Source organism: Chanos chanos, chromosome 2 (assembly GCF_902362185.1).
Source record: "Chanos chanos chromosome 2, fChaCha1.1, whole genome shotgun sequence".
NCBI lineage: Eukaryota > Metazoa > Chordata > Actinopteri > Gonorynchiformes > Chanidae > Chanos > Chanos chanos.
Window position 1 is genome coordinate 33,430,851 of NC_044496.1, and position 23,701 is coordinate 33,454,551.

Sequence of the window (23,701 nt, forward strand, 5' to 3'; positions counted from 1 at the left end):
GAGATTCTTCAGGTCCAGCAGTCTTTTTTTTTTTTGCTAGTCAGTGTGCATTACAATGACAGGATAAAACAGAAAATGCACAGAGATAACATTTCAGTGAGAAATTATAAATAAGGGGAATCATAAATATATTTTTATATTCTAGCAGGGCTAGCTGGCACGCTTGCTAAAAACTCCACGTGACAAAACGCGCTGGTGGTTAACTGATGAGAGAAGCTGAAACCTGAGGTGGGGTGGTTGGTAGTCTAGGCTGGTTATAAACATGTCTCAGAAGAAGTCTCAAGTATGGCGGCATTTCAAACTTTTGAAGGACAGCCCGAACAAAGTTAAATGCAAATTCTGTATGCAAGAATTCGTTTATCATTCAACAACATCGAACATGGCAAACCACTTGAAACGGGTAAGTTGCATAGCTTGGTAGCCATCGAGAAAGAGACTGAAGACATACGTTTGCTTTTTCATCTTAAATAGGCCTACCTCAAATCTTAAATTGCAAGTGTTTAATTTGTTTATTTGTTGTTTATTTTTTGTTTACACTTAAGATTTACGCATTATGTTGGAAGAGAAATATAGTAGCCCAATAAGCCTATCCTGTTGAAGACCAAAAGTTATAGCGGGCAATGACATGGATTCATTTTAAACTGTTTCATTTGATCATTCATTTAGGCCACACGTTGTTTTTAATGTTTAAAGTGAAATTTTAAAAACAGGTTATAAGAGCTTGATTTAAACAGAAATACACGTGTACCGCCTGTGTCATTATTCCGACAAATCCATGGTAGCCTGACATTATATGTCGGCAATTAAAATAGGCTGCAATCTTGGATGCAGCTGTCTTTAATTGATTTTTAAATGCTCAAAATATGTTCCCATAACTCTGTTGCACTTGACTATGTCAATGTGGTCGAAATTATCACAGAAACTCATGCCAGTGGATTTTCCGATTTCCAGATAAGTCTTTATGGAAAAAAAGGAATGAATAGTCAAATACTGGTATTGAACAGCCAAATCCGATTCGACTGACAAAATTCTGAGTCAGGTACAGCTATAAAAACTACAAGGAAGACACAGAGTAATTTCAGTACAGTACAGCAACACATTAACCAACTATATATGTACTAAGTAATTAGTCGCTTTCTTTAAAACACATGGTCTAGCAATGTAAAGGCTTTTAGTTCTGAAGAATAACTGCCTCAAAATGTATTTTCCTAAATACAAAAAATAAGACAAAAGGAGATACACAGCAAAATAAAAAATAAAACTTAAACACTGCTGCTCAGCCTTGTACAGTCATTAATCACTGCTCCTCAACAGCATAAAAACATTAAACACTGCTCCTCAAAATTATACAGTCATTAGACACTACTCAACATTATACAGTACAGTCATTAGACACTGCTCCTCAACATCATACAGTCATTAGACACTGCTCCTCAACCTTATACAGTCATTACACACTGCTCCCCAACACGATACAGTCATTACACATTTCCTCAACATCATACAGTCATTAGACACTGCTCCTCAATATTATACAGACATTAATCAATAGGGATCTCATGATTTTTTTTTTTTTTGCCCCCGATCCCGATCCGAGTCATTTAATATTGAGTATCTGCCAATACTGAGTCCCAATCTGACACTTGTATTTTCCTAGATAATACAGTTGTGCAGTGCACATTTCAAGTACATTAAAGGTATTAAAATCAATTCAATGTATATGCTTGATAACTGAATAGCAATGCATTGGGAAAAATTGCCTGCATCCATGCTGATCCTTAATTTTATTTATTTATTTATTTATTTTTAATTTTACAAAATAACAAAGTAAACCTTGTTGAAAAGCTTCGTTAGGGCAGTGTCTGTGGTGTCTAGAGGTTAGGGCGTACCGCTTCAAAAAAGTTTCAAGTTTATTTAGAGCCCAATATCACTGTTTACAGTCTCAAAGGGCTTTACAGGCCACAACGGTCAAAATCAAAACAGGATGGCACCCCCTGACTTAATCCTCATGGCGGGCAAGAAAAAACTCCCCAAAAACCCAAAAGGGAAATGGGAAAATGGGAGAAATCTTCAGAAGGACTACAGAGAGAGGAGACCCCTCCTTGGCCAGACAGGTGTGCAATATGTGCCGACCCAGCGGGCAGTTACAATTGCAAGTAAATTGGAGCATGGACAAAGGGGATGGCGATGCTGACAGGAGGCTGACAGGGGGATGAAAGATGATAACACCAGGATGGATCAGTCCAGAGGGCAGGAGAAGTCAGGATCACTGGTATCTCAGGAGTAGCATGTGTGGCGAGTAGCATGTGTGGCTTGACAGAGAGAGAGAGAAAGAAAGAATGAAAGAGAGAGAGAGAGAGATTGTTAGATGTTCATTTCCACATAATGGTCAAGGGAAAATATACATTGTGTGCCGAGTGCAGGCAGAGACTCCAGCAAGACTAGCTATTACAGCATAGTTAAAAGGGAGAGCTAGAAGGTAATACGGACATGAAGGTACTCTGGGACACAAGGCGGCCACCCACTCCACCGTCAGCAAACCTGAATGAACATGTTAGGGGGGGCGACAGCATCCAAACATCCCAGTTCACCAAACATTCTATGCCCGAGAACCCTCCAGATCTGCTCCTTTGCCTAGTAAAGAGCTGTTAGCCAAAGGCTTGGCTAAACAGATAAGTTTTCAGCCTTGACTTAAACATAGAGACTGTGTCTGAGTCTCGAGCATTAATTGGAAGGCTGTTCCATAACTGTGGGGCTCTGTAAGAGAGGGCTCTGCCCCTGCTGTAGCCATCACAACTCGGGGTACCAACAAATAGCCTGCACCTTTTGATCTAAGTAGGTGTGGTGGATCATAGAAGACCAGGAGTTTGCGCAGGTACTGTGGCGCAAGACCATTTAGTGCTCTATAGGTTAATAGTAAGATTTTATAATCAATACGAGATTTGACTGGCAGCCAGTGCAGTGAGGATAGGATAGGAGTGATGTGATCATATCTTTTGGTTCTAGTAAGAACTCTGCTGCATTCTGAACTAACTGTAGCTTATTTATACACCTATTAGAACATCCAGACAGTAAGACATTACAATAGTCTAACCTAGAGGTAATGAAAGCATGAACCAATTTTTCAGCATCTTGAAATGATAATGCATTTCTTATCCTGTTAATATTTCTAAGATGAAAGAAGGCTATCCTGGTAATGTTATCTACATGAGCTTCAAATCAAAGACTGGAGTCAATAATTACACCAAGGTCTTTTACTGTTGCACATGATGAAAGAGAAAGGCCATCCAGAGTTACTATGTGATCGGAAAGCTTACTCCTAGCTGCACGTGATCCTAGTACAAGTACTTCTGTCTTTTCAGAGTTAAGTGAGAGGAAGTTAGTAAGCATCCAGTGCCTAATATCCTTTACACATTCCTCAATTTTGTTAAGCTGGTGTCTCTCGTCTGGCTTCGCTGAGACATACAACTGTGTGTCATCAGCATAGCAGTGGAAGCTAATACCATGTTTACAAATAATATTACCTAGAGGTAGCATATATAAAGAAAAAAGCAGTGGGCCTAAAACAGAACCTTGTGGGTATCCAGACTTTACCTCAGTATGTGTAGAGAAGTCACCATTTACATCAACAAACTGATAACGATCAGTCAAGTAGGACCTAAGCCATAAGAGGGCTGTTCCCTTAACTCCAACAACATTTTCTAGTCTATCAAGGAGAATAGTATGACCAGTGGTGTCAAAGGCTGCACTGAGGTCAAGCAACACAAGCAAGGAGAAACAACCCTGATCAGAGGCCAGTAATAGGTCATTTGCAACTTTAACCAGTACTGTCTCTGTGCTGTGATGAGGCCTAAATCCTGACTGATACATTTCATGAATGTTATTCCTATGTAATTATGAGCATAATTGCTGTGCTACAACCTTTTCTAGGATCTTGGAGATAAAGGGGAGGTTAGATGTTGGCCTGTAGTTGGACAACGAACAGGGGTCAAGGTCAGGTTTTTTAATTAGGGGTTTGATAACTGCTAGTTTAAAAGATTTAGGTACGTAGCAAATGCTAAGGGAGGAATTGATTATTTTTAGAAGAGGTTCAATGACTACTGGTAGTATCTGTTTAAGGAAACGTGTAGGTAAGGGATCTAATACACAAGTTGGTGATTTTGATGAAGAAATTAGTGAGGTTAATTCGGTCGCTTGAAGGGGAGTAAAACATTCTAATCGCTGATCTGATATAGTTATATTGTTATCTATAGTGTTGGTTATAAAATTAGCTGGTTTTAAATTTATAGTCTGAATTGTTTGCCTGATATTTTCAATTTTGCTACTGAAAAAATCACCATAAAATCGTCACCACTGTATATTGACAGTGTACATGTTTCCAAGGTGCTCTTATTCCTAGTTAGTCTTAATACAATATTAAATAAGAACCTAGGATTATTTTTGTTGTCTTCTATTAGGGTGGAAAGATACATTGATCTAGTGGCACTAAGAGCTTTTTTTTTTAGCTCAGGAGGCTCTCCTTCCATGCTAACTGGAATACTACCAATTTAGTTTGGCGCCATTTATGTTCTAATTTTTGAGTGGTAAGTTTTAAGGTGGTGTGTGCTCACTATACCAGGGAGCTACTTTTTTTCTCTCTGATTATTTTCCTTCTAAGTGGGGCCACATTTTCTAAGGTGTTGCGGAATGTTGACTCTAAAGATTCAGTTGCCTGATCAAGTTCTGTGGGGTGTGACAGTGATCCAATCAAGGTTGATAACTCTGGGAGATTATTGATAAAGTTCTGCGTAGTAGCTGGCGTAAACGTACGTTTTTCGTCTGCTTTGAGTTCACTGCGAACGTTTGTGAACACACACAAATGATGTAAGGATCCAGATAGCAAACAATCATTGAAATGATGTTAAATCAACATTCCACTGTCAACATTAAATTCATTGAATCAATGTCGAACTCCGATGTTGATTCTTCATCACTTTTGCACCCTCGGTTTATATCAACAACGTTGAAATCATAACTAAACATGATCGGGACTTCAATGGTATTTCAACCGAAATTAAACCATAGCAAATTACTACTTTAAAATACTGTGAAAAAATATGTCCTGCTTTAACCACAGCCAGGATGTTATTAAATATATTTATAGCCCTATATTATTAAACATTAGGTTTGCTCTATATGTAAATGACAATGGACAACTTTACATCAGTTAAAAAACAAGTTTATTAAAACAAGTTTATTTTAATTCTTTGCGACTTCACTTCTGCGCTGTCTGTCGTCCCCCCCCCCCCCCCCCCCCCCCCAAAGTAAGTGACAGTAAACCAAGGTTAGCTAACTGACTAAATTAACTTTATGTAGGTATTTGTAAAACTGCAGAGTGAACTTGGTCTGTGTTGCCTAAATCTGGCATCAGATGCTAACGTTTCAATGACATTTAAAGGTGTCTAAATTATAATAATGACCATTGTGACAAGCACGAATGTATGACGGCATATAATGTTAGACAATGTAAATAAGCTATAAACGTTTACGAACATTCAATTTGGTACGATTCATTCAAACATTAGATAAATAAATGCATGCTTACCTGATCTGGATTCACAAATGAGATGCGTGAGCTGCCGTTGGTCTTCCACAAGATGGTCTCCCGGTCAACTATAACTTGATGACTTCTCGATCATATTGGTCAACCATAAATCGATGGCTTCTCAATGTCATATCATCATTTCCCGGTCAACTATATATCGATGACTTTTCAACATCATTGTCGTTACTCGGTCAACTACAAATCGATGCTCAATCATTTATAATCAGGACAACTATAAATCAATGTTATTCCAACGTCACGGTCATCAACATTACTATACTGTCGGGTTTCATCTGTATTGTAATGGTGATCCAACATTTATTTAGCATTGAGATTTAAATTTCAACCATAATGATGATTCAGATGGAAATCAATATTTTTTCAATGTCGTCTTGCTATCTGGGGAGGCAGTTTTCCGCGAATAAACATGTGCGCTATAGGAGTTGTGCCAGAAAATATACGCAAGTTTTCGATTTTATTTAATCTTCTTAGTATAATTCAACTGGTTAACTTGACTGTCAGTTTCGCTGATACTTTTTCTGAACGCCTCTTCGTGTACGCTGTCGTTATTAATCCTTGGCGTTAGTTGAGCGACTGTATTGCTGTACCTGTCGTTAGTTTAGGCTAACTCGCATACATCACATACAGCTAAAGCGTTAGGTGTTTCAGTTTTGAAATGATACCTTGGTTGTTGTTAGTTGCCTTGAGGTTTAATATCGTGGGAGTATGCTGACCTAAAAAACGTTCAAATTTGAAAGTCAAAAGAACCCATTCGCCTGCAACGTTCGCCTCAATTTGCCGAATTTCAGAGCACCTTTGTATTCGCTACCACAGCGATGGGCTGGTCATGCAAAGCGATCGATTCAGTTACCCTCTCGGTAATCTTTCTGGGCTTGTCGCTGTCTCGAGGAAATTTCTCTCTCCTTTTAAATGTATATCCTCCAATGTGTGTTGCTTCGGAGCAGCCTTTACCTGAGTCAACTCACTGTATTCCGTTGAGTGATTATTTTTTTAGGTGCCATATCAAAGCGGTAGTAGCCTCTTGAACGCAGCTCCTACCGCCTCAAAATGCTCGCATTACAAACATTACAAGTGGCTTTGGACTGCTCTCATTTCCTAATTTAAAATATTTCCACACTGGAGACATTTTAGTCGCGTCCTGCCACAAATTACGCTCTCCGTTTACGACACCTGTGTGACAGCTGACGTAGAAAAAAAGGGCTTACTGTACGTTCACACTGAGAGCGGTTAGAGCGTCAAGAGTCGCCCAAACCTTCCCGTTAACAACGCTGTTGAACACTGTGGACGCTCTGACGTTGATATCTTCGGAATTATGCAAATGTTTTTGAAAGTTGCCATAAAGCAAACAAACAGGTCGAGCGGTATCTTTGTGCTGACTGACCACCAGTAGGCTCTAAGTTAACCTTATGAGATATTTTAAATGTGAAGGTGCGAAATCGACCGATGACAGAAATAAATAAACAATGCTAATTACATATTTCGTAACAAAATAAACAAACGAAAAACACTACTTGAAAGCTTTTTTGTTGTGTGTCTTTTGTGGTAATGCTAGACTAGGTCAAATTCCAGCATGGAGTTTATAGGACAGGTTTACTAGCCTTGGTCTTTAATTAACACTAACGTTTGTGCATAACCTACATTACAGTACAACATGGGGAAACCCACCACAGATTTAATCAGTTTAATCAGTTCTCTAGAGCGGAGCACTTCCAAATTCCTATTGGTTGCCGCCAAACCGCCTCATATCTCATTACCATAAAGTTAACCGAACTTCAACTGTATTTTGACGCTCAAACCACCCTCGCCGCGACGCCCTTTGCCGCGACGCTCTTCGCCGCTTAAAGACGCTGGCTCTCATAGAAAATTAATGACTTCCGGTCACTTTGACGCTCTCGCCGCTCTCAGTGTGAACGTACAGTTAGGGTCCTGCTTAATAAAACCGATACCGATCAGTTAAAAAATGCCTTGTTCGGCTCTGATACCGATCTTTGAGATCGGATCGGGACATCCGTATTACAGTTTTTTATGATTGCTTACACACTTGTTGCGGAATTTCGCTCATTGTGTCAAAACTCTACACACAAGCCAATAAGACACAACACTTGGAGACAAACATCTCACTTCTATGTCAAAATGAAATGCTGCAGTCAAAACATAACAATCCTTTTTCAAAATGGCATTTTTGCGACAAAATGATACACACATGCACCATTTGAATTACTCTTTGAAAGCAGCAACAACACACTGATGTACTTTATACAAAACACCTCTGTCTTTAGTATTTCGTATACAGCTTTTTTTTTTCACCATTGTAGGTTTTTATGACAAGAAAACACAAAGAAAAATAGAGTTGCAGCACAGTAATCAATACAATATGTTACGCCAAACTCAAAAAGAATTACAGTAAAATTACAGTGCAATGGTAAACAAAAATTAGTATTGTAAGGAATTGTAAGGGATGAGGTGGATGGTTTATGGATCCCGCCCTCTGTCAGGGTCTGGCCACATCACCTCGTTCACATCGCAAGCAATGTCATCCCTGGCTGGGCAACAGGGAAAATATCGCCTTGTGTGCCGTATCCAACCCTGGACTGACCCCACCTCAGTGTCTCCACATGCCTCTTACATTGCTTGCAGAAGAGGCAGGTGGGCATGTGGTTTGTGGTCATACACTCTCCAAAGCCAAGCTGAAAAGAATTCCTCAGTAGGACTGAGAAATGGGGAGTAGTGGGGAAAGTATACAACTGTGAAGTTATTGTTGTTGGTGAACCAGTCTCAGACCAGTGCAGCCTGGTGGAAACTAACAATATCCCAGACCACGACAAACCTGGGCTGCTCTGGTCTGTCCAGTACAAGTATGTAGTACATCAAGAGATGTGATTATTTGTGCTGTGTTATAGCGACCTAGGGTGGCATGGTGATGGAGAACACCTTGCAGACTCCTTGCAGGAGTCCCCACAGACACCCCACCCCCACCAAAAGCTTACCTGAGGTCTATTTGCAGTGCTAAGGCTCAGACTGATTGGTGTTCAATTACTGTATAAGTTTTTTTATATGCGTGTTTGGGTGTTGCCAATTTCATCTATATTTTGCATTTCTGATAGAATTGCAAGAGGTTCATTCATGAACAATGTGTCTAATGTAAGAAACAGTGTGTAGTGTTTTGCAAACAGCGTGTTACAGAATTGCAAACAAAGTGCAAAAGCAGAAAATGTGTTTGTACTTTTGGTGCCTTTGTTAAAGACATGGTTGCAAAAGTTAAGGCTTTGGTGCTTTTGTCTAGGCATGCACTTCCAGTGTGTAAGCAATTGGCAAAAACTGTAATCACTGCTCCTCAACACTATATAGTCATTAAACACTGCTGTTCAACATTTATACATTCATTAGACACTGTTCCTCAACATCATACAGTCATTAGACACTGTTCCTCAACATTATACAAACATTAATCACTGCTACACATTATGCAGACATTAAAAACTGCCCCTTAGTTTTCATCAGTGCACCAGCATGTAGCCTTTGTGTGTAATTTATCTGCATCTATTCTGAATTACACTAGAGCAGGAGGAGGATCCCACAGTTACTAATGTATCAAATACTGTACAAACACTATCAAAGAAACTGTGTCACATGTCAGGCGTTTCCCTGCCTTTACACAAGTTCTCATGCCGCGGAGTAAAAAGTTTAGCCTGAGGGACTGAGTGTGTAAGTGTACTCGGCATACCTGAGCAATCTTTTGAATGACTGGAAACATTTCTTGGTGTGATAGTGATAGTGATTAGGATAGTCTTGGGGTCTGGTGAGTGTCTTGTGTTAATCAGTTAATTAGTATTAAGGGGGCTGATGGTTTGTGTAGCTGTTGTTTGTTACTGAGTTGGTGTTTATGTCTTGAATGTGGACTGACATGGTGAAATGTTTGTTTTGCCCTAGTCATGCCCTCTCCTCAGCACTTTGACGGCCATGCCCTGGCATCTTGGAGTGAGCCTGACGTCACAATTGCCATACCCTGGTACCTGGGCCTCATGTTCCGCACCCGTAAGAGCACTGGCACCTTGCTGCTGGTTAATGCCGGCAACTTCTCCAAAATCAACCTCCTGGTAAGCATGGTTTACACAGATCAAAGCAGCATTCTCCACAGCAGTCCACAGTAATTCTGCATTGTCATGTCTCTTCTATCATCTGTCCCCAATGCATCAATCTGCAAAACTGTCAGAGATGTGGCTTTACCAAATTATTTCTATAAAAACCTGGCCTCTACACTGGCTGTAACTGTCCGCTGTCCTCTGATCAAAGGAAAGTATTATGATGTGGATAATGGATGTCCTCTTTGAAATGCCTTTCTTTCATCCTCTCTCTCTGTAGATCAGCAACAGACATGTGCATTTCCAGGTATTTCTGGGAACTAGGCTGGTGGCGTTGCTAGACTTCCCACAGATTCGTGTAAACGATGGAGGATGGCACCATGTCCTGGTGGAGCTGAAAAGCATTAAAGAAGGAAAAGACATTAAGTACATGGCTCTGGTGTCTCTGGACTACGGCATGTTTCAGGTATTCACTCATATAATGGAGATGATGGATCTGGAGTGATGACGTGGGTGCCTGCATAGTGTATTGTCGGGCAGACACTGTGCAGCTTTCAGAAAGAAAAGGACATTTGTTAACCTTTAGTGTTCCTTAGTAATTAAAGTTGCAGTGTAAACTCTCGCTCTCTTTTCCCCCCTTCCTTATCTCTTTCTATCACTTTCACTCAGCCTCTCTATCCCCATTCCCTTTGATCTCAGTTCTCTCTTTTATGGCCCAGGCCTCCCTGCATTCAGGACCAAACACATCAAAACAGAAACCCCTCACTGTAACACCCCCAGACCATTTGGTCAAATGCTGATAACGTTTAATTGCGAGGGAGACTAGATCACCTCGGGAGGTTAGTTTCCCTGTGAGAATGGAATTCAGACAATGGCACAGGCCCCATCTGCATTGCTCCACTTGGGCACAAACTATGTAGAACAAAAGAGAAATGAAACTAACCATACGATATTATCAGTTAAATATGCATATAGAGTCAGAACTGTTCGTTTAGTCATAAATGCGCGGTAAAACTTTAAAATAACCAGGAGCCAAGACTCGAGCAGCTAATTGTATGACCTTTGAACTGTGCTGTTTTTAATGATAGAGAAACCATATTTGGTCTCGTTCGGAAGCATAAAATGCGGCAGATACGAGTACGCGGATGTAATTTTACTATTTTTAATGGGAAAAAGTTATGTAAAATTATTTCAACACAGTTCAAATTAATACTTTCCAAGTTCCAAAGAGTGTCTCCTCCCTTCAGGGAGAGACACCTCCAAAAGGATGGCAGCACCCCCATCTACAAATCAGATAAAATGCCAGACTCCTTGCTGTACTACAGTTCAGCTATGCTAAGGGTCAGCTCCAGTTGAGCTCCGGTTGTATCAGCCATAATGTAAGTCTGTCCGTTCTGTCCTGCTTGTCTCCACGAAGAATCGACCCAGGCTCACCGCTACGGAACATCCGTGACACTAAAAGACTTTCCTGGCACCGACACGAAGTCTCGCTCACGGTCTCTAACCTCAATAACTCCGGTTTCTCCTACCTGAACATGGCTGGGCCTCCTCTTCTTCTTCCTCATCCCTGTTCTCTCCCTTCCTCACTACCCCTTGTTGTGTGTAAGTAACTCCACTAGAACATCACTCAGATAGTTTTTTGGTTAAGTGTGTAATGCCTCATACTCACGTAGTTGTTCTTCATACATACTTTAGGATATTGTTATTGTCTACCATTAGTTGTTTGTCTTCTTGTTAGTAGTTTAGATGCTGTTGTATGTGTGTGTATAGGGGATGTGCCTAAATTCTAACTGATTTCCAATTTATTCAATATTAGATTCATTCTATACCGTTTGACTTTGATCGTTGTGTTAAACGCGTACGTTCATATTCCTACTATTTGAGTACATGATAAGTTATTTCCTAGTTACTGAATGTGGTGATCCAGGAACTTACTTAGCTAGAGGTATTGAATTCGAAAAGAATTATTAGGGGCCAAGCAGCGAAGCTGCTGGAACTCTATTGTAATTGTTAGTAAGTTCCACTATTATTATACTTCGTCACATAAGGGTCTATGGCAGCCCCTAGAACCCCTTGGTAGATTTCTGTGAAATTTGGCACATTGACAGAAGACAGTCCAAGGTATCCAGGCACCAAATTTGGGGTCTCCCCATCCACCCCTTTAGCGCCACCAGCAGGCCAAATATCAAGGTACTTTTGTGGTACTTATTTACTCATAACTTTTGAATCCTTTGTCCTAGAGTCGTGATCTTTTTCCCCCTGAATCCTTGGATCATGGCGAGTCAAATATGCCAATTTCCGCCTAACTAGATGTTCCGTCATGTTGAATTGTTTTTCGAAAAACCTACTTTTGCGAACTAGTCCTAAACCATTGATCCAATCACCACCAGATTTGACACACACCATCTACAGACAATCCTGATCAAAAGTTCTATAAAGAATTTTGCTAGGCCAAAGGGTGTGGCTGCGGTCATCCGATGAATTTTGATGGCAAAGGCTCCAAAGAGGAAGTGATAATATCTCAGCAATGCTTGTATGGATTGATGCCAAACTTGGTGCACTTCATTGACATGATGAATACTGTGTCCCCACCAAGTTTCATGACATTTGGCCACATGGTGGCGCTATACTAGGAAAATATCACAAAATGTATTCAAATGCCCATAACTCCAAGACAAAAGCAGATATTTCAGCCAAACTTCTTGTGCACCATCACAGTATCAAGCCCTATCTGGAATACTAAGACCCCTAGCCGTCAGCCATTGTGTTTGTCGGCCATCTTAGAATAAGTAATTTTCAATGGCAGACCATAGAAGCCCTTCATGGATCATGATGAAATTTGGCACCCTCATAGGCACAATAAAAGGTATCCAATCACCAAATTTGGTGTCATTCCATCATTGTCTCTAGCGCCACCAACAGGCCAAATTTCACAGTACATTTTTGCTTATACCTTTTGAATCAATTGACCTAGAGTGGTGATCTTTGTGTCATCTTATTGCCTGGGACATGCTGAGGAGAATGCATCCATTTCTTGAAAATCTGCCATATTGGATTATCCGGCATTTTGAATTTTTCCAAAAACCTACTTTTGTGAAGTAGTCTTAGACCATTGATCTGATCACCACCAGATTGAACTTTGACGGCAATGCCTCTAAAACAGGAAGTGAGCTTGCATGGATTGATGCCAAACTTGGTACACTTCATTGAGAGGGAGACAACTGGGTAGCCACCAAGTTTCATGCAATATGGCCACATGGGGGCACTATACCAGAAAAACACACCAAAACATATTGAAGTACTCATTATTCCAGGACATCCATGCCCACTGACCTTGACCCAAGTGAGGGGAAACTTGTGCCTCTGCCTCGCTCCCTGGAGCTCCAGCCCAGAGCCCGGCTCTCCCTTGGTCCCCGGGCACCCACTCTGAAGCCCGGGAACCATCGTCTCCACACCTAGCGCAACCTCCGGAGGCCTGACCGCCTGGTGGACCAAATCGAGGGAATGGAGCCAAATTCCAGTTTGGGTTACCAGAGGGTCAGGCTTCTTTGAGCGGGCGTATGCTGGAGGCAATGTGCCCGTGCTTAAGAGTTGGTGCTCGGGGACCAACGGAGCGCTGGGTACTGCGCCCTGGGGCTCCGGAGAGGCAGGCCTAGGGACCTCTTGGCCCATCCGGAGCCGCCCCGCTGGGGGGAGCTCCAGGCCCGGGCCTGAGTCCCCACTTTTCCAGTGGGACTTGGCTCCCGGAGGGAAGCTCCAGGCCCTAGGGACGCCGGCCGTTTTCCCCCGACTTCCAAGCACCCTGACAGGGGGAGCTTTTCAACTGACCCTGGGTCCCTGCTTCCTAACTGGGACGTCACCTCCGGAAGGTGGCTCCAGGCCCCGGCTGAGCTCCAGGCCCCAGGGAAGCTTCCCCCAGTTGGACTCAGTCCCTGGAGCTAACCTTCAGGCCCCAGGGAAGCCAGTGGTCTTCCCTGACTTCCAGGCACCCTAATGGGACGAGCTTCTGGACCGGGCCCAGGTCCCTGCTTCCCTCACTGGGACTCATTCCCTAGAGCTAACCTCCAGGCCCCAGGGAAGCCAGTGGTCTTCCCCTACTTTCAGGCACCCTAATGGGGGGAGCTTCCGGACCGGGCCCGGGTCCCTGCTTCTCCCAAAGTCCCACTGATGTCTGCTCACACTCTGATGGACTGCTGTCTTCTTCAGGGCTTCTTCTGATCAGTCCTCTACCTGCTGGCGCTCAGCTACTTGGCACTGTTATTGCTGCTTGCAGCTATATTTATTATTACGTTTTCTCCTTTGGAAGTATATGGCAGCCCATAGAACCGCTTGGTGGATCTTGATGAAATTTGGCGCATTGATAGAGGACAGTCCAAGGTATCGGGGCCGTAAATTTGCGGTCAATCCATAAAGACTTCTAGCGCCACCAACAGGCCAAACTTAAAGGTACACTTTGGCCTATAACTTTTGAACCGCTTGTCCTAGAGTTGTGATCTTTTCCCCCCTAAATGCTTGGGCCATGATGAGTCGAATGCACATGTTGACGTCAATTTCCGCCGAACTAGATTTTCCGACATTTTTAATTTTTTGAAAAATCTACTTTTGCAAACTAGTCCTAGACCATTGATCCAGTCACCACCAAATTTGGTACACATCATCTACAGACCAGTTGGACCAAAAGTAGTATAAAGAATTTTTCTAGGCCAAAGGATTTGGCCGCGGTTGTCCGGGGAATTTCGATGGCGAAGCCGCCAAAACAGGAAGTGAGCATATCTCAGCAGTGCTTGGTTGGATTGATGCAAAACTTGGTACAATTCCTTGACAGGAGGCATCCTGGGTCCCCACTGAGTTTCATGAAATTTGGCCACATGGTGGTGCTATACCAGAAAAACACAAAAAAATGTATTCAGGTACCCATAACTCCAAGACAAAAGCAGAGATTTTAATGAAACTTATTGTGCTTCATCACAGTATCAAGCCCCAACAAGAATATTATGACCCCCAGCCATTTTGTTTGACGGCCATCTTGTCTCAACAAATTTCAACTGTTTTCAATGGTAGCCAATAGAAGCCCTCAATGGATCTTGGTGAAATCTGGCACACTTATTGAGTACAGCCCAAGGTATCCAGACACCAAATTTGGTGTCATTCCATCATTGCCTCTAGCGCCACCAACAGGCCAAATTTCAGAGTACATTTTTGCCTATAACTTTTGAACCATTGGGCCTAGAGCAATTATTTTTCATCATGCTTAGTGAAATGGACTCAGTTTATCAAAAATTACCATATTTCATTTTCCGCCATCTTGAATTTTTCAAAAAACCTACTTTTGTGAAAAGTAGTCCTAGACCGTTGATCCTATTACCACCCAAATTGTGTACAGAGGAGCCTGACCAAAAGTTGTATAAAGAATTTTGTTAGGACAAACGTTATGGCTCCTGTCGTCCAGTGAACTTTGATAGCAAAGCCTCTAAAACAGGAAGTGAGCACATCTCGGCAGTGCTTGATACACCTCATTGCCAGGGTGAGTACTTGATACCCACAAAGTTTGGTGAAATTTGGCGACATGGGGGCGCCATTCCACAAAAACATATAAAAATATATTAAAATACTCATTACTCCAAGACAACGCAGACATTTCAATAAATCTTCTTGGGCATCGTCACAGTAAAGAATCCTATAGAAGAATCACGAACACTCTATGCAGGCCATTCTGTTTTTGACTCAGCTTGGTATCATTGTTTTTTAATGGTTATCTATGACAGGCCAAAGGAGCCCTAGGTAAATTTTCATGGAATGTGGCACCTTCATAGGGAATAGTGGGTTTCAGTGTGTCTGTTCACCATGTGATGGACTGCTGTCTTGTGCAGGGGTTGTTTTGATTACTTGCCTACCCGGTGGCCATGAGCTGCTTGGCCCCTTCATTGCTGCTTGCAGCTATATTTGTACTTGCTACATTAATGCTGTTATTTATTATATGTACGGCTAAGGAAGAGTTATTCTGAATAATTTCTAGGTTCAGTGTTCAGAGCGCTGAGCTACAAATAGTTTTTCAGAATATCTGTAATTTCACTGGGTTCAGGTTCCAAAATAAGGTTATGGTTACAGCGAAGTGATATTAGTACTAAGTCTAATATTCACAAAGGACCATTTACCAGATTTTCTCATACCATTGGCACAACAGTATATTCCATATTGTCTCTGTCCCTGTATTGTCTATGAGAGCGTGAATACTGGCACATCACACATGTTAATCCTTGTACACCCAGTTGTAGAGGGAGTTTTTTTAAGTGGGTCAGTAACACAGAGACTGTATTCAGTTGTCTAACAGGATTATATCTGGTCACTGTTTTTGTTTGATGACAGCCTGAAATGTGAAGGCTCCGGACATGTGTCCTTGAGCAGTGTTTGTGCTGATGTCATTTGAGATGATTTTTTCATTATAAGTGTTTTGGGTAGTTGTAGCTGTATTTGGATAGTGTATAGCTGTGTTAATCCGTATTTTGGCGTTAATCTGCAGCGGTCGGTGGAGATTGGGAATGAACTGCCCGGCCTCAGAGTGAGGAGTCTGTTTGTAGGAGGAATACTGAAGAAAGATGGCACTGTACAGAATGGATTTAACGGCTGCATGCAGGTGAGGCACACACATGCACATGCAAATGCACGCACATGCGCGCGCAGACATAAAACAACAAACACGCATGCGCACACAGACACGTGAACAATAAACACATGCACACATAAACGCATGGATGCACACAAACACATGCACACTCACAAACACGCACACATACACATACACATCACACACAAGCATGCACACACAGGCACACGGAAACCCACATATCTCTTGAACCTGCATTTGATGTGCTTTAATTGTTAGCTACAGATTAATGTGCATATGTTTCAGATGATTGAAATTAAACAGGCATTAGTTGCTGGTAATGGCTTTGGACTTTGTTGTTCGGCAGGGTGTGCGAATGGGAGAGACATCCACTAACACAGCCAACATTAACATGCGTCAGGCTCTGAGGATACGGATTAAGAAGGGCTGTGAAGTCGCTAACTCATGTTTGACCTCAGTGTGTCCCACACACAGTCGATGCAAAGACACCTGGGCATCTCACTCCTGTCTGTGTGAGCCAGGTAACTCACATTCAGCTGCTTGGAAAGCAGCACTTACATGATATTATGTTTCATTGAGTCTTTCAGCATACTACTTTACATAGACCTGATTCAGTAAGATTAATTTAGCCCTCACAGGATATAGCATTTGTCGTACATTTAATAAAAGAGAGAAGTCGTCAAAGCGATATGGTGGTCAAGATATATTCATGTTAAGCGCCGTCTTAACGCTGTTTTGTTCTGTTTCTCTCTCTGTCTCTCTCTCCCATGCTGTACTGCATCAGGTTATTTTGGAAGAGACTGTGTCGATGCGTGCCTGCTGAACCCTTGTGAACACACTTCCACCTGTGTGCATAAGCCAGGCTCCAAACATGGCTACAGCTGTGTGTGTGACCACAACTACTACGGCTCACACTGCCAGTACAGGTAATCTTTGTCGCCCTTTTATACCTCATTCCCACTGATTTGTGTCGCAAATCTGTGAGAGAACAGTAGTGTCGCGACTCAATAGCAGCGAGTGAAATATTACTTTATAACCACAAATTCAGGTAATTTTTCCTGACAGAAGGAAACGCTTGCATTGACAGTGTCTTTTGTCTAGGTGTCTTTTAATGCAGGCCCAATTTATAGGTATGTGGAATAACCCTGTATGATCTTAGACCAGCTGCTGAACTGCCGAACAAATTAACAAAGGAATAAAGGAGGATAAAAGGAGGATATGCTTTGTGTATAGTACACAGTACAGTAAACATTCTCAGATTAGTGTGTGTGTGTGTGTGTGTGTTTAGAACACAGCTCTCTGAATTCCATGCAGATTAGGACAGATGTAGTAACACAGACCCTTTTGTTTAATATGTGTGTTAGTGTATGTACAGTAAGTGAAAGCATTTGTTTCAGCTGTCTGTACATTCCCCCATTCCCCCAATTAATTATTAAATGCAAAGTAAGAGTCACATAGTTTCTCTTTTTCACTGTTATGGTAATAAATTCTTGGCTGCTCTGTCTGTTGATTTTGGACTGAAATGGAGTTTTCCGTCAGTCCAAATGTCTTTTTACTTTCTGAAGAGTTTCCAAACAGTCCTATCTGATCGGAGCTTGGCATTAATTTTATCATTTCACATGAGCTGGCTGCATGTACTTGTCTGACTGTATAAATGCCCTCTGCCATGAGTGTGATGTGGGGAATGAAATGTAGATTTTTTTTGTCTCGTGTGCAGAAGTGGCCAGCCCTGTGCACTGGGGTGGTGGGGTCACCCGACCTGCGGGCCGTGTAACTGTGATGTCAGCAAAGGCTTTCACAGAGACTGTAACAAGACCACTGGGGAGTGTCGCTGCAAGGTAAAGAACTGTGTAGCACAGTGCAATGACTTACACACAGGGTGAGAGTGTTTATTATAGTGTTTGTAGGTTATGATTTACACGAGCCAAAAGATTGTCTATTATAGCATTTGTTAGTTATGACTTGCGCAAGCCAAAATATTGTTTATCATAATGTTTATAAGGTATGACTTTCACAAGCCAAAGGACTGTCTATTATAGCATTTGTTAGTTATGACTTACGCAAGCCAAAAGACTGTTTATCATAATGTTTATAATTTATGACTTACACAGACCAAAAGACTGTTTATCATAATGTTTATAAGTTATGACTTTCACAAGCCAAAGGACTTTTTATTACAGCGTTTGTTTAATTATGACTTACCCAAGCCAAAGGACTGTTTATCATAATGTTTTTAAGTTATGACTTACACAAGCCACACAACTGTTTAGTGTAGCATTTGCCAGACATAATGACGTAATACAGAGTAAAGGCCCTTGTAGCACACACACTTGTATTGCATCGTACAGCATAGCACCTGTCAGACTTGCATGAAGTGCACAAAACAACAAACTGCATTGCATAGCTTCCATTAGACACAATGACTTAAATGTCCAAACCATTCCTGTAAGGAGCATCTGGCCATTGTGATCTACTGTCAGGTGTGACCTACAGTCACGTGTGTTTGAAGAGAAAATATACCCATATGTACTGCATTATGGGCTTGGCATTATGGGGTTCAAGATTCAAGAAGATTTAAGATTCAAGATTCAGATGAATCTTGAATCTTGCATTGTGGGCTTGGCATTATGGGATTGTGCAGTTGCTGGTTGCTGTAGGGTGTGTACAGCTGAAAGTGTTCTCTGTCCCTCCCTCTTCGGTAGGACAATTACTACCGTCCCGCAGGTGAAGACGCCTGTTACGCCTGTGAGTGTTTCCATCTGGGTGCTCACAGTCGGACTTGTGATCCTCTGACTGGTCAGTGCTCTTGTAAGACGGGTGTGGTGGGACGTCGTTGCGACCGCTGTGACAACCCCTTTGCTGAGGTCACACCCAGCGGCTGTGTGGGTATGTGTTCTGTCAATGGATGTACCCACTTGATTTCAGCTCACAGTCTCATCCATCCTAAATCACATCTAATGTTCTCTTAGCATATGCTTATGGTAATAAGGATTTAAAACATTCTATATCACTTATGCACAGCTGGGCTGTAGCTCAGGGGGATTACCAAGGGCGTAAATGGGGGAGCTGTGGTCCTATTTTAACAGGATCAGATTAGGAATTGTTTTTTTAACAGGGTCAGACTGCGGAATGTTTTTTTAACAGGGTCAGGTTGGAGAGTGTTTTTTTAACAGGGTCAGATTGGGGAGAGTCTGTAGGCTTGACAATTGTACTTGGTACAATGATACATGGCCTGATGGTAAAGTTTACTTTGTATTCGCAGTGGTTTATGATGGCTGTCCCAGAGCCTTTGACACAGGGATCTGGTGGCCCGAAACTACATTTGGCAGTCCTGCTGCCATGAAATGTCCTAAAGGATCCAGCGGTGAGTTAAGTAAAAACTTTAAAAATACACGTTTGGACACATGCCCATCTGCTCACATTATGAATTCATCCCTGTGTGTCTGCGCCATCTTTGAAGGCACAGCCGTCCGGCACTGCAGTGATGAGAAGGGCTGGCTTCCACCGCAGCTCTTCAACTGTACCTCCCTGGCTTTCTCCAAGCTCATGAAAGAGGTTTGCTTATCTCTGGTGTGTGTGTGTGGGTGTGTGTGTGTGTGTGATGGTATGCATAGTATGAGTTTAGGCATGGACAGAAAGTTCCTTAACTGAGCACCTATACACTCACCTGTAGAAGGTACCCAGCATATTAAACTCCATTTTATGTCTTCATTTTTCATTGTTAACTTGTGTAAGTTTTTGTCTTGTGTCCAAGTGGGTGAGAGGCAGTTTGGGCAGAGGACATTTGGGATTAAGACCAGTCATTAAACTGTCTGTCCCCTCTCAGAGTGCAGAGATCCAGGCAAATGCCTCCAGACTAGACAGAGAGCGATCCATAAGCCTGGCAGCCACACTACGCAGTGCCACAGAGCAAACTGGCCCTCTGTATAGTAACGACGTGAAGACAGCCTACCACCTCATCACAAACATGCTACAGCTCGAGAACCTCAAGCATGGATTTGACCTGACCTCTACTCACGATTCAGCCTTTAACGAGGTGAAGCACACAGCCTGGTGCACATACCAAGACTTAACAAAGACTAATGACTTAGACCAAGTGGCATGTCTCATCTGCAGTCACTGGCACTTTACCTCACAGTTGTTTTACACTTTATTATACTCACTGACATTATGAAAAATTTCCTTTTTTATTTAATCAGCCTGGGCAAATCCATCAACACTAAGTGGTATTTGTATGTATGTACATGTAAACAGCAATTGTTTGTGGACTGTCTTTGGCAACAGGTCAATTAAAAAGGTTTCCCTAGACCTCAGGAAATCCCTGTAATCCACCTAACAACACCGGATTAAAGTCTATGAATTCACCTCAGTAGTTATGAAATAATTGTTAACAGTTTCCAAATCCTGCTTTAAACCGGGGCAGATATGCCCTTTTGGGAATTATCCAGCTCTGGAGGAGTGGAATAGGTACTTGCCAACCATTACTGGTTGGTTTTCTGGACATTCTGGGAAAAAACATGATTGATAAAGGGGAGAATCTTCATTCATAATGCAGTCTAGTTGCTAAAGTATTGAAACTTAATGCCTTTGAGAAATCACCCCATTTACATGTCAGAGAGCAGAGAGAAAGTATTTCTATGAAAAATCATTCAGTAGTAGTTCAGATACATTACTCACAATTATCAGATGTATGGGTGGATGGATGGATGGATGGATGAGACCCCTACATGTGTCCTCCAGAAATCTGGGCATTTGGGTTTTCAATATGTGCTTATGAACCAATATATTATTTGGAAACAGACAGCCTGTTAAGGTTAGTAATAATTTCATGCTTCTTCATTATCCAGAACATTATCAGGGCAGGCAGCTCCATCCTCAACCCAGACCTTAAGGAGCACTGGGATCGGATCCAGCAGTCAGAGGGGGGCACTTCCCAACTGCTGCGGAGTTTTGAAGAGTATGCCCACACCCTGACTCAGAACGCCAAGAGAACCTACCTCAGACCTTTTACCACTGTCTCAGAGAACATCAGTGAGTTCTGAACTCATAAGTATATTTAGATTGCTAGACATGACAACAGGGCAGAGTGTGAGCGTTGAACTTACATGTCATTTTCTTTTACTCATTAAGTTGTATCTATGGACTACCTGGACTTCTCCACCTCAGATCAAATCCCTCGTTTCCAGAGGATAAAGGAGGTGTATTCCAAAGAGCTGGAGTCATCCGTCTCCTTCCTGGGTTTATCCATCAGGGCAGCAGAGAACAGGGGTTAATCTCTGCTTTATCTCGTCTAAGAGCTAGATAATGCAGGAGATGTAGTCTCTTTGGCATGTGTGTTACCACAGAAACCAATTTGTGCTGCAGCTGAATGTTCTGAACACTGCCCACTCTTGTATTTCTTTAGATAGTCCTAAATGACCACACTGTCCTTTGTTGTGTAGTTCTTCCTGCTGAAGAACTATCCCTCCAGACTGATCCTCCCGACGCTCCTGTGGATGGCCCCGCTCCTACAACAGCCAATCACACACCATCGGTTAAAAAAAAGCATCATAGTGAGGGTACTGACTCCTCCCCCGTTGCGATGGTGATCATTTACAGGTCTCTAGGCCAGCTCCTACCCGAGAATTATGACACAGATCGACGCAGCTTCCGGTGTGTGATCTTACAGTGCCTCCCTACACAGTAACCAAGCATGGCAAATCAGATGGTTAACACTTACTTGAGTAGCACAGAGTTCATTTCAGAGTTAATTTCATTTCCCATCCCTAACCACCTACAGTATTAATAAGATATGTGAGACAGCACTCTTCTGTATGCTTTCATAAATGCATTTACTCTAGTGAGATTTCCTTTATATTAAAACAAAAAAAGGGTGTCTATAATCCTTAGTCGCTGGCATGGATTGCACTGTCAGAGTTTAATGCCGGTGAATCTGCTTCGTGTGCAGTTTTGTAATCACACCTGAGCCTTTTGTTTCCCCTTCTCCTATATATTGTAATTCATAATATTTTTAGGCCTTAAACCTTAATTTTAGACCTTTTACCAATCTGCTCTAACTTCTATACTAAAATTTTGGTTAGTTCATTCTGTCATTAAGTCAGTGAAAAGAAAGGCAAAGCAAGAATGCATAGTTGCTCTATACTGGTGAGCTAACTTGAGATGTGTTTTACAGCACTGTTTACAAATGGCAAATAATTCCATTCAGTGATTGGACATTAGGTAATTGTTCTGTCCCTTTGTGTGTGTTGATCTGTGTGTGTGTGTGTGTGTGTGTGTAGGCTGCCAAATCATCCTGTCATTAACAGTCCTGTGGTGACTACCGTGCTGTACAAAGAGAGAGATCCTGTCTCTGCTCCACCTGAATGTCCTGTCACCCTCCACTTCAGACTGCTGGAGACAGAGGAGAGAACCAAGCCTGTCTGTGTGTTCTGGAACCATTCCCTCCTGTAAGTCCCCATTATCTCCCATTGCTGTTTACTTAGTCATAGCGTATATCTGTATGTATGGGTGAGTCAGTGAATGCACAGGTTCATCAGTGTAATATTTGCTGCCATGCAGAGCTGGGGGAACAGGGGCCTGGTCTTCCAGAGGCTGTGAGCTGGTTTTCAGGAACATCTCTCACGTCAGCTGCCAGTGTAACCACATGACCAGCTTTGCCATCCTCATGGACATCTCCAAGAGAGAGGTCAGTCTATACAGCATGAACAGGTTCCTCACCTGGAGGAAACACTGACAGATGTGTGTGTGGGTTAGGTGTTTTATTCAGACAAGACTGAATACATACAGAATGAAAATGTGATGTGATTCTTACTTTAAAATGTCCTTAGAGGAAAACGGAAAAATATTCAATAATTATTTTGATCCTATCTCGGATGCACTTACTTTTCTAAATTATTCCTTTTCACATATCTTAGATACCATACAACTTATGCAAAATATTTTTAAGACATTATTTTAATATGAGATTTTATGTGACCTGTGTTCTGTGTTCTGTGACCTATTCAGTAGGTTGCTAGTACACCGAGGTTCTCATTCTGTCTAACTGATTCTGTCGTATCTTTGCTCTGTCAGCACGGGGATGTTCTGCCTCTGAAGGTGGTGACATACACCACAGTGTCAGCCTCCCTGGTTGCCCTCCTCATCACCTTTCTCCTGCTCGCCATCCTCCACAAACTACGCTCTAACCTGCACAGCATCCATAAGAACCTGGTGGCATCCATTTTTCTCTCCAAGCTCGTCTTCCTCACAGGCATCAATCAGACAGATAACCAGGTCAGCAGGACAGTGTTCTTCCAAAAAAAGACAAAGACTGGGTATTGATCTCTGCATAGGCACTAATCTGTTTTAGGCACTCATTTTTTGTGCGCGTCCAGAAATACTTGAGGAGTT

At 42.1% G+C, this 23,701-nt stretch overlaps 1 protein-coding gene across 1 annotated transcript in view; it reads left to right on the forward strand.

Moving 5' to 3' along the window:
- Positions 1 to 23,701, forward strand: part of celsr1b (cadherin EGF LAG seven-pass G-type receptor 1b) — a 67,985-nt gene that overhangs the window by 32,860 nt on the left and 11,424 nt on the right. Inside the window, exons 9-24 of the mRNA XM_030764957.1 lie at positions 9,536 to 9,702; positions 9,968 to 10,153; positions 16,208 to 16,321; positions 16,659 to 16,833; positions 17,097 to 17,238; positions 18,030 to 18,150; positions 19,015 to 19,198; positions 19,575 to 19,676; positions 19,773 to 19,867; positions 20,139 to 20,348; positions 21,160 to 21,343; positions 21,443 to 21,580; positions 21,754 to 21,964; positions 22,591 to 22,758; positions 22,871 to 22,997; positions 23,384 to 23,584. Of these exons, the coding sequence (XP_030620817.1) occupies positions 9,536 to 9,702; positions 9,968 to 10,153; positions 16,208 to 16,321; positions 16,659 to 16,833; positions 17,097 to 17,238; positions 18,030 to 18,150; positions 19,015 to 19,198; positions 19,575 to 19,676; positions 19,773 to 19,867; positions 20,139 to 20,348; positions 21,160 to 21,343; positions 21,443 to 21,580; positions 21,754 to 21,964; positions 22,591 to 22,758; positions 22,871 to 22,997; positions 23,384 to 23,584 (2,525 nt within the window). The remainder of the gene's footprint in view (positions 1 to 9,535; positions 9,703 to 9,967; positions 10,154 to 16,207; positions 16,322 to 16,658; positions 16,834 to 17,096; positions 17,239 to 18,029; positions 18,151 to 19,014; positions 19,199 to 19,574; positions 19,677 to 19,772; positions 19,868 to 20,138; positions 20,349 to 21,159; positions 21,344 to 21,442; positions 21,581 to 21,753; positions 21,965 to 22,590; positions 22,759 to 22,870; positions 22,998 to 23,383; positions 23,585 to 23,701) is intronic.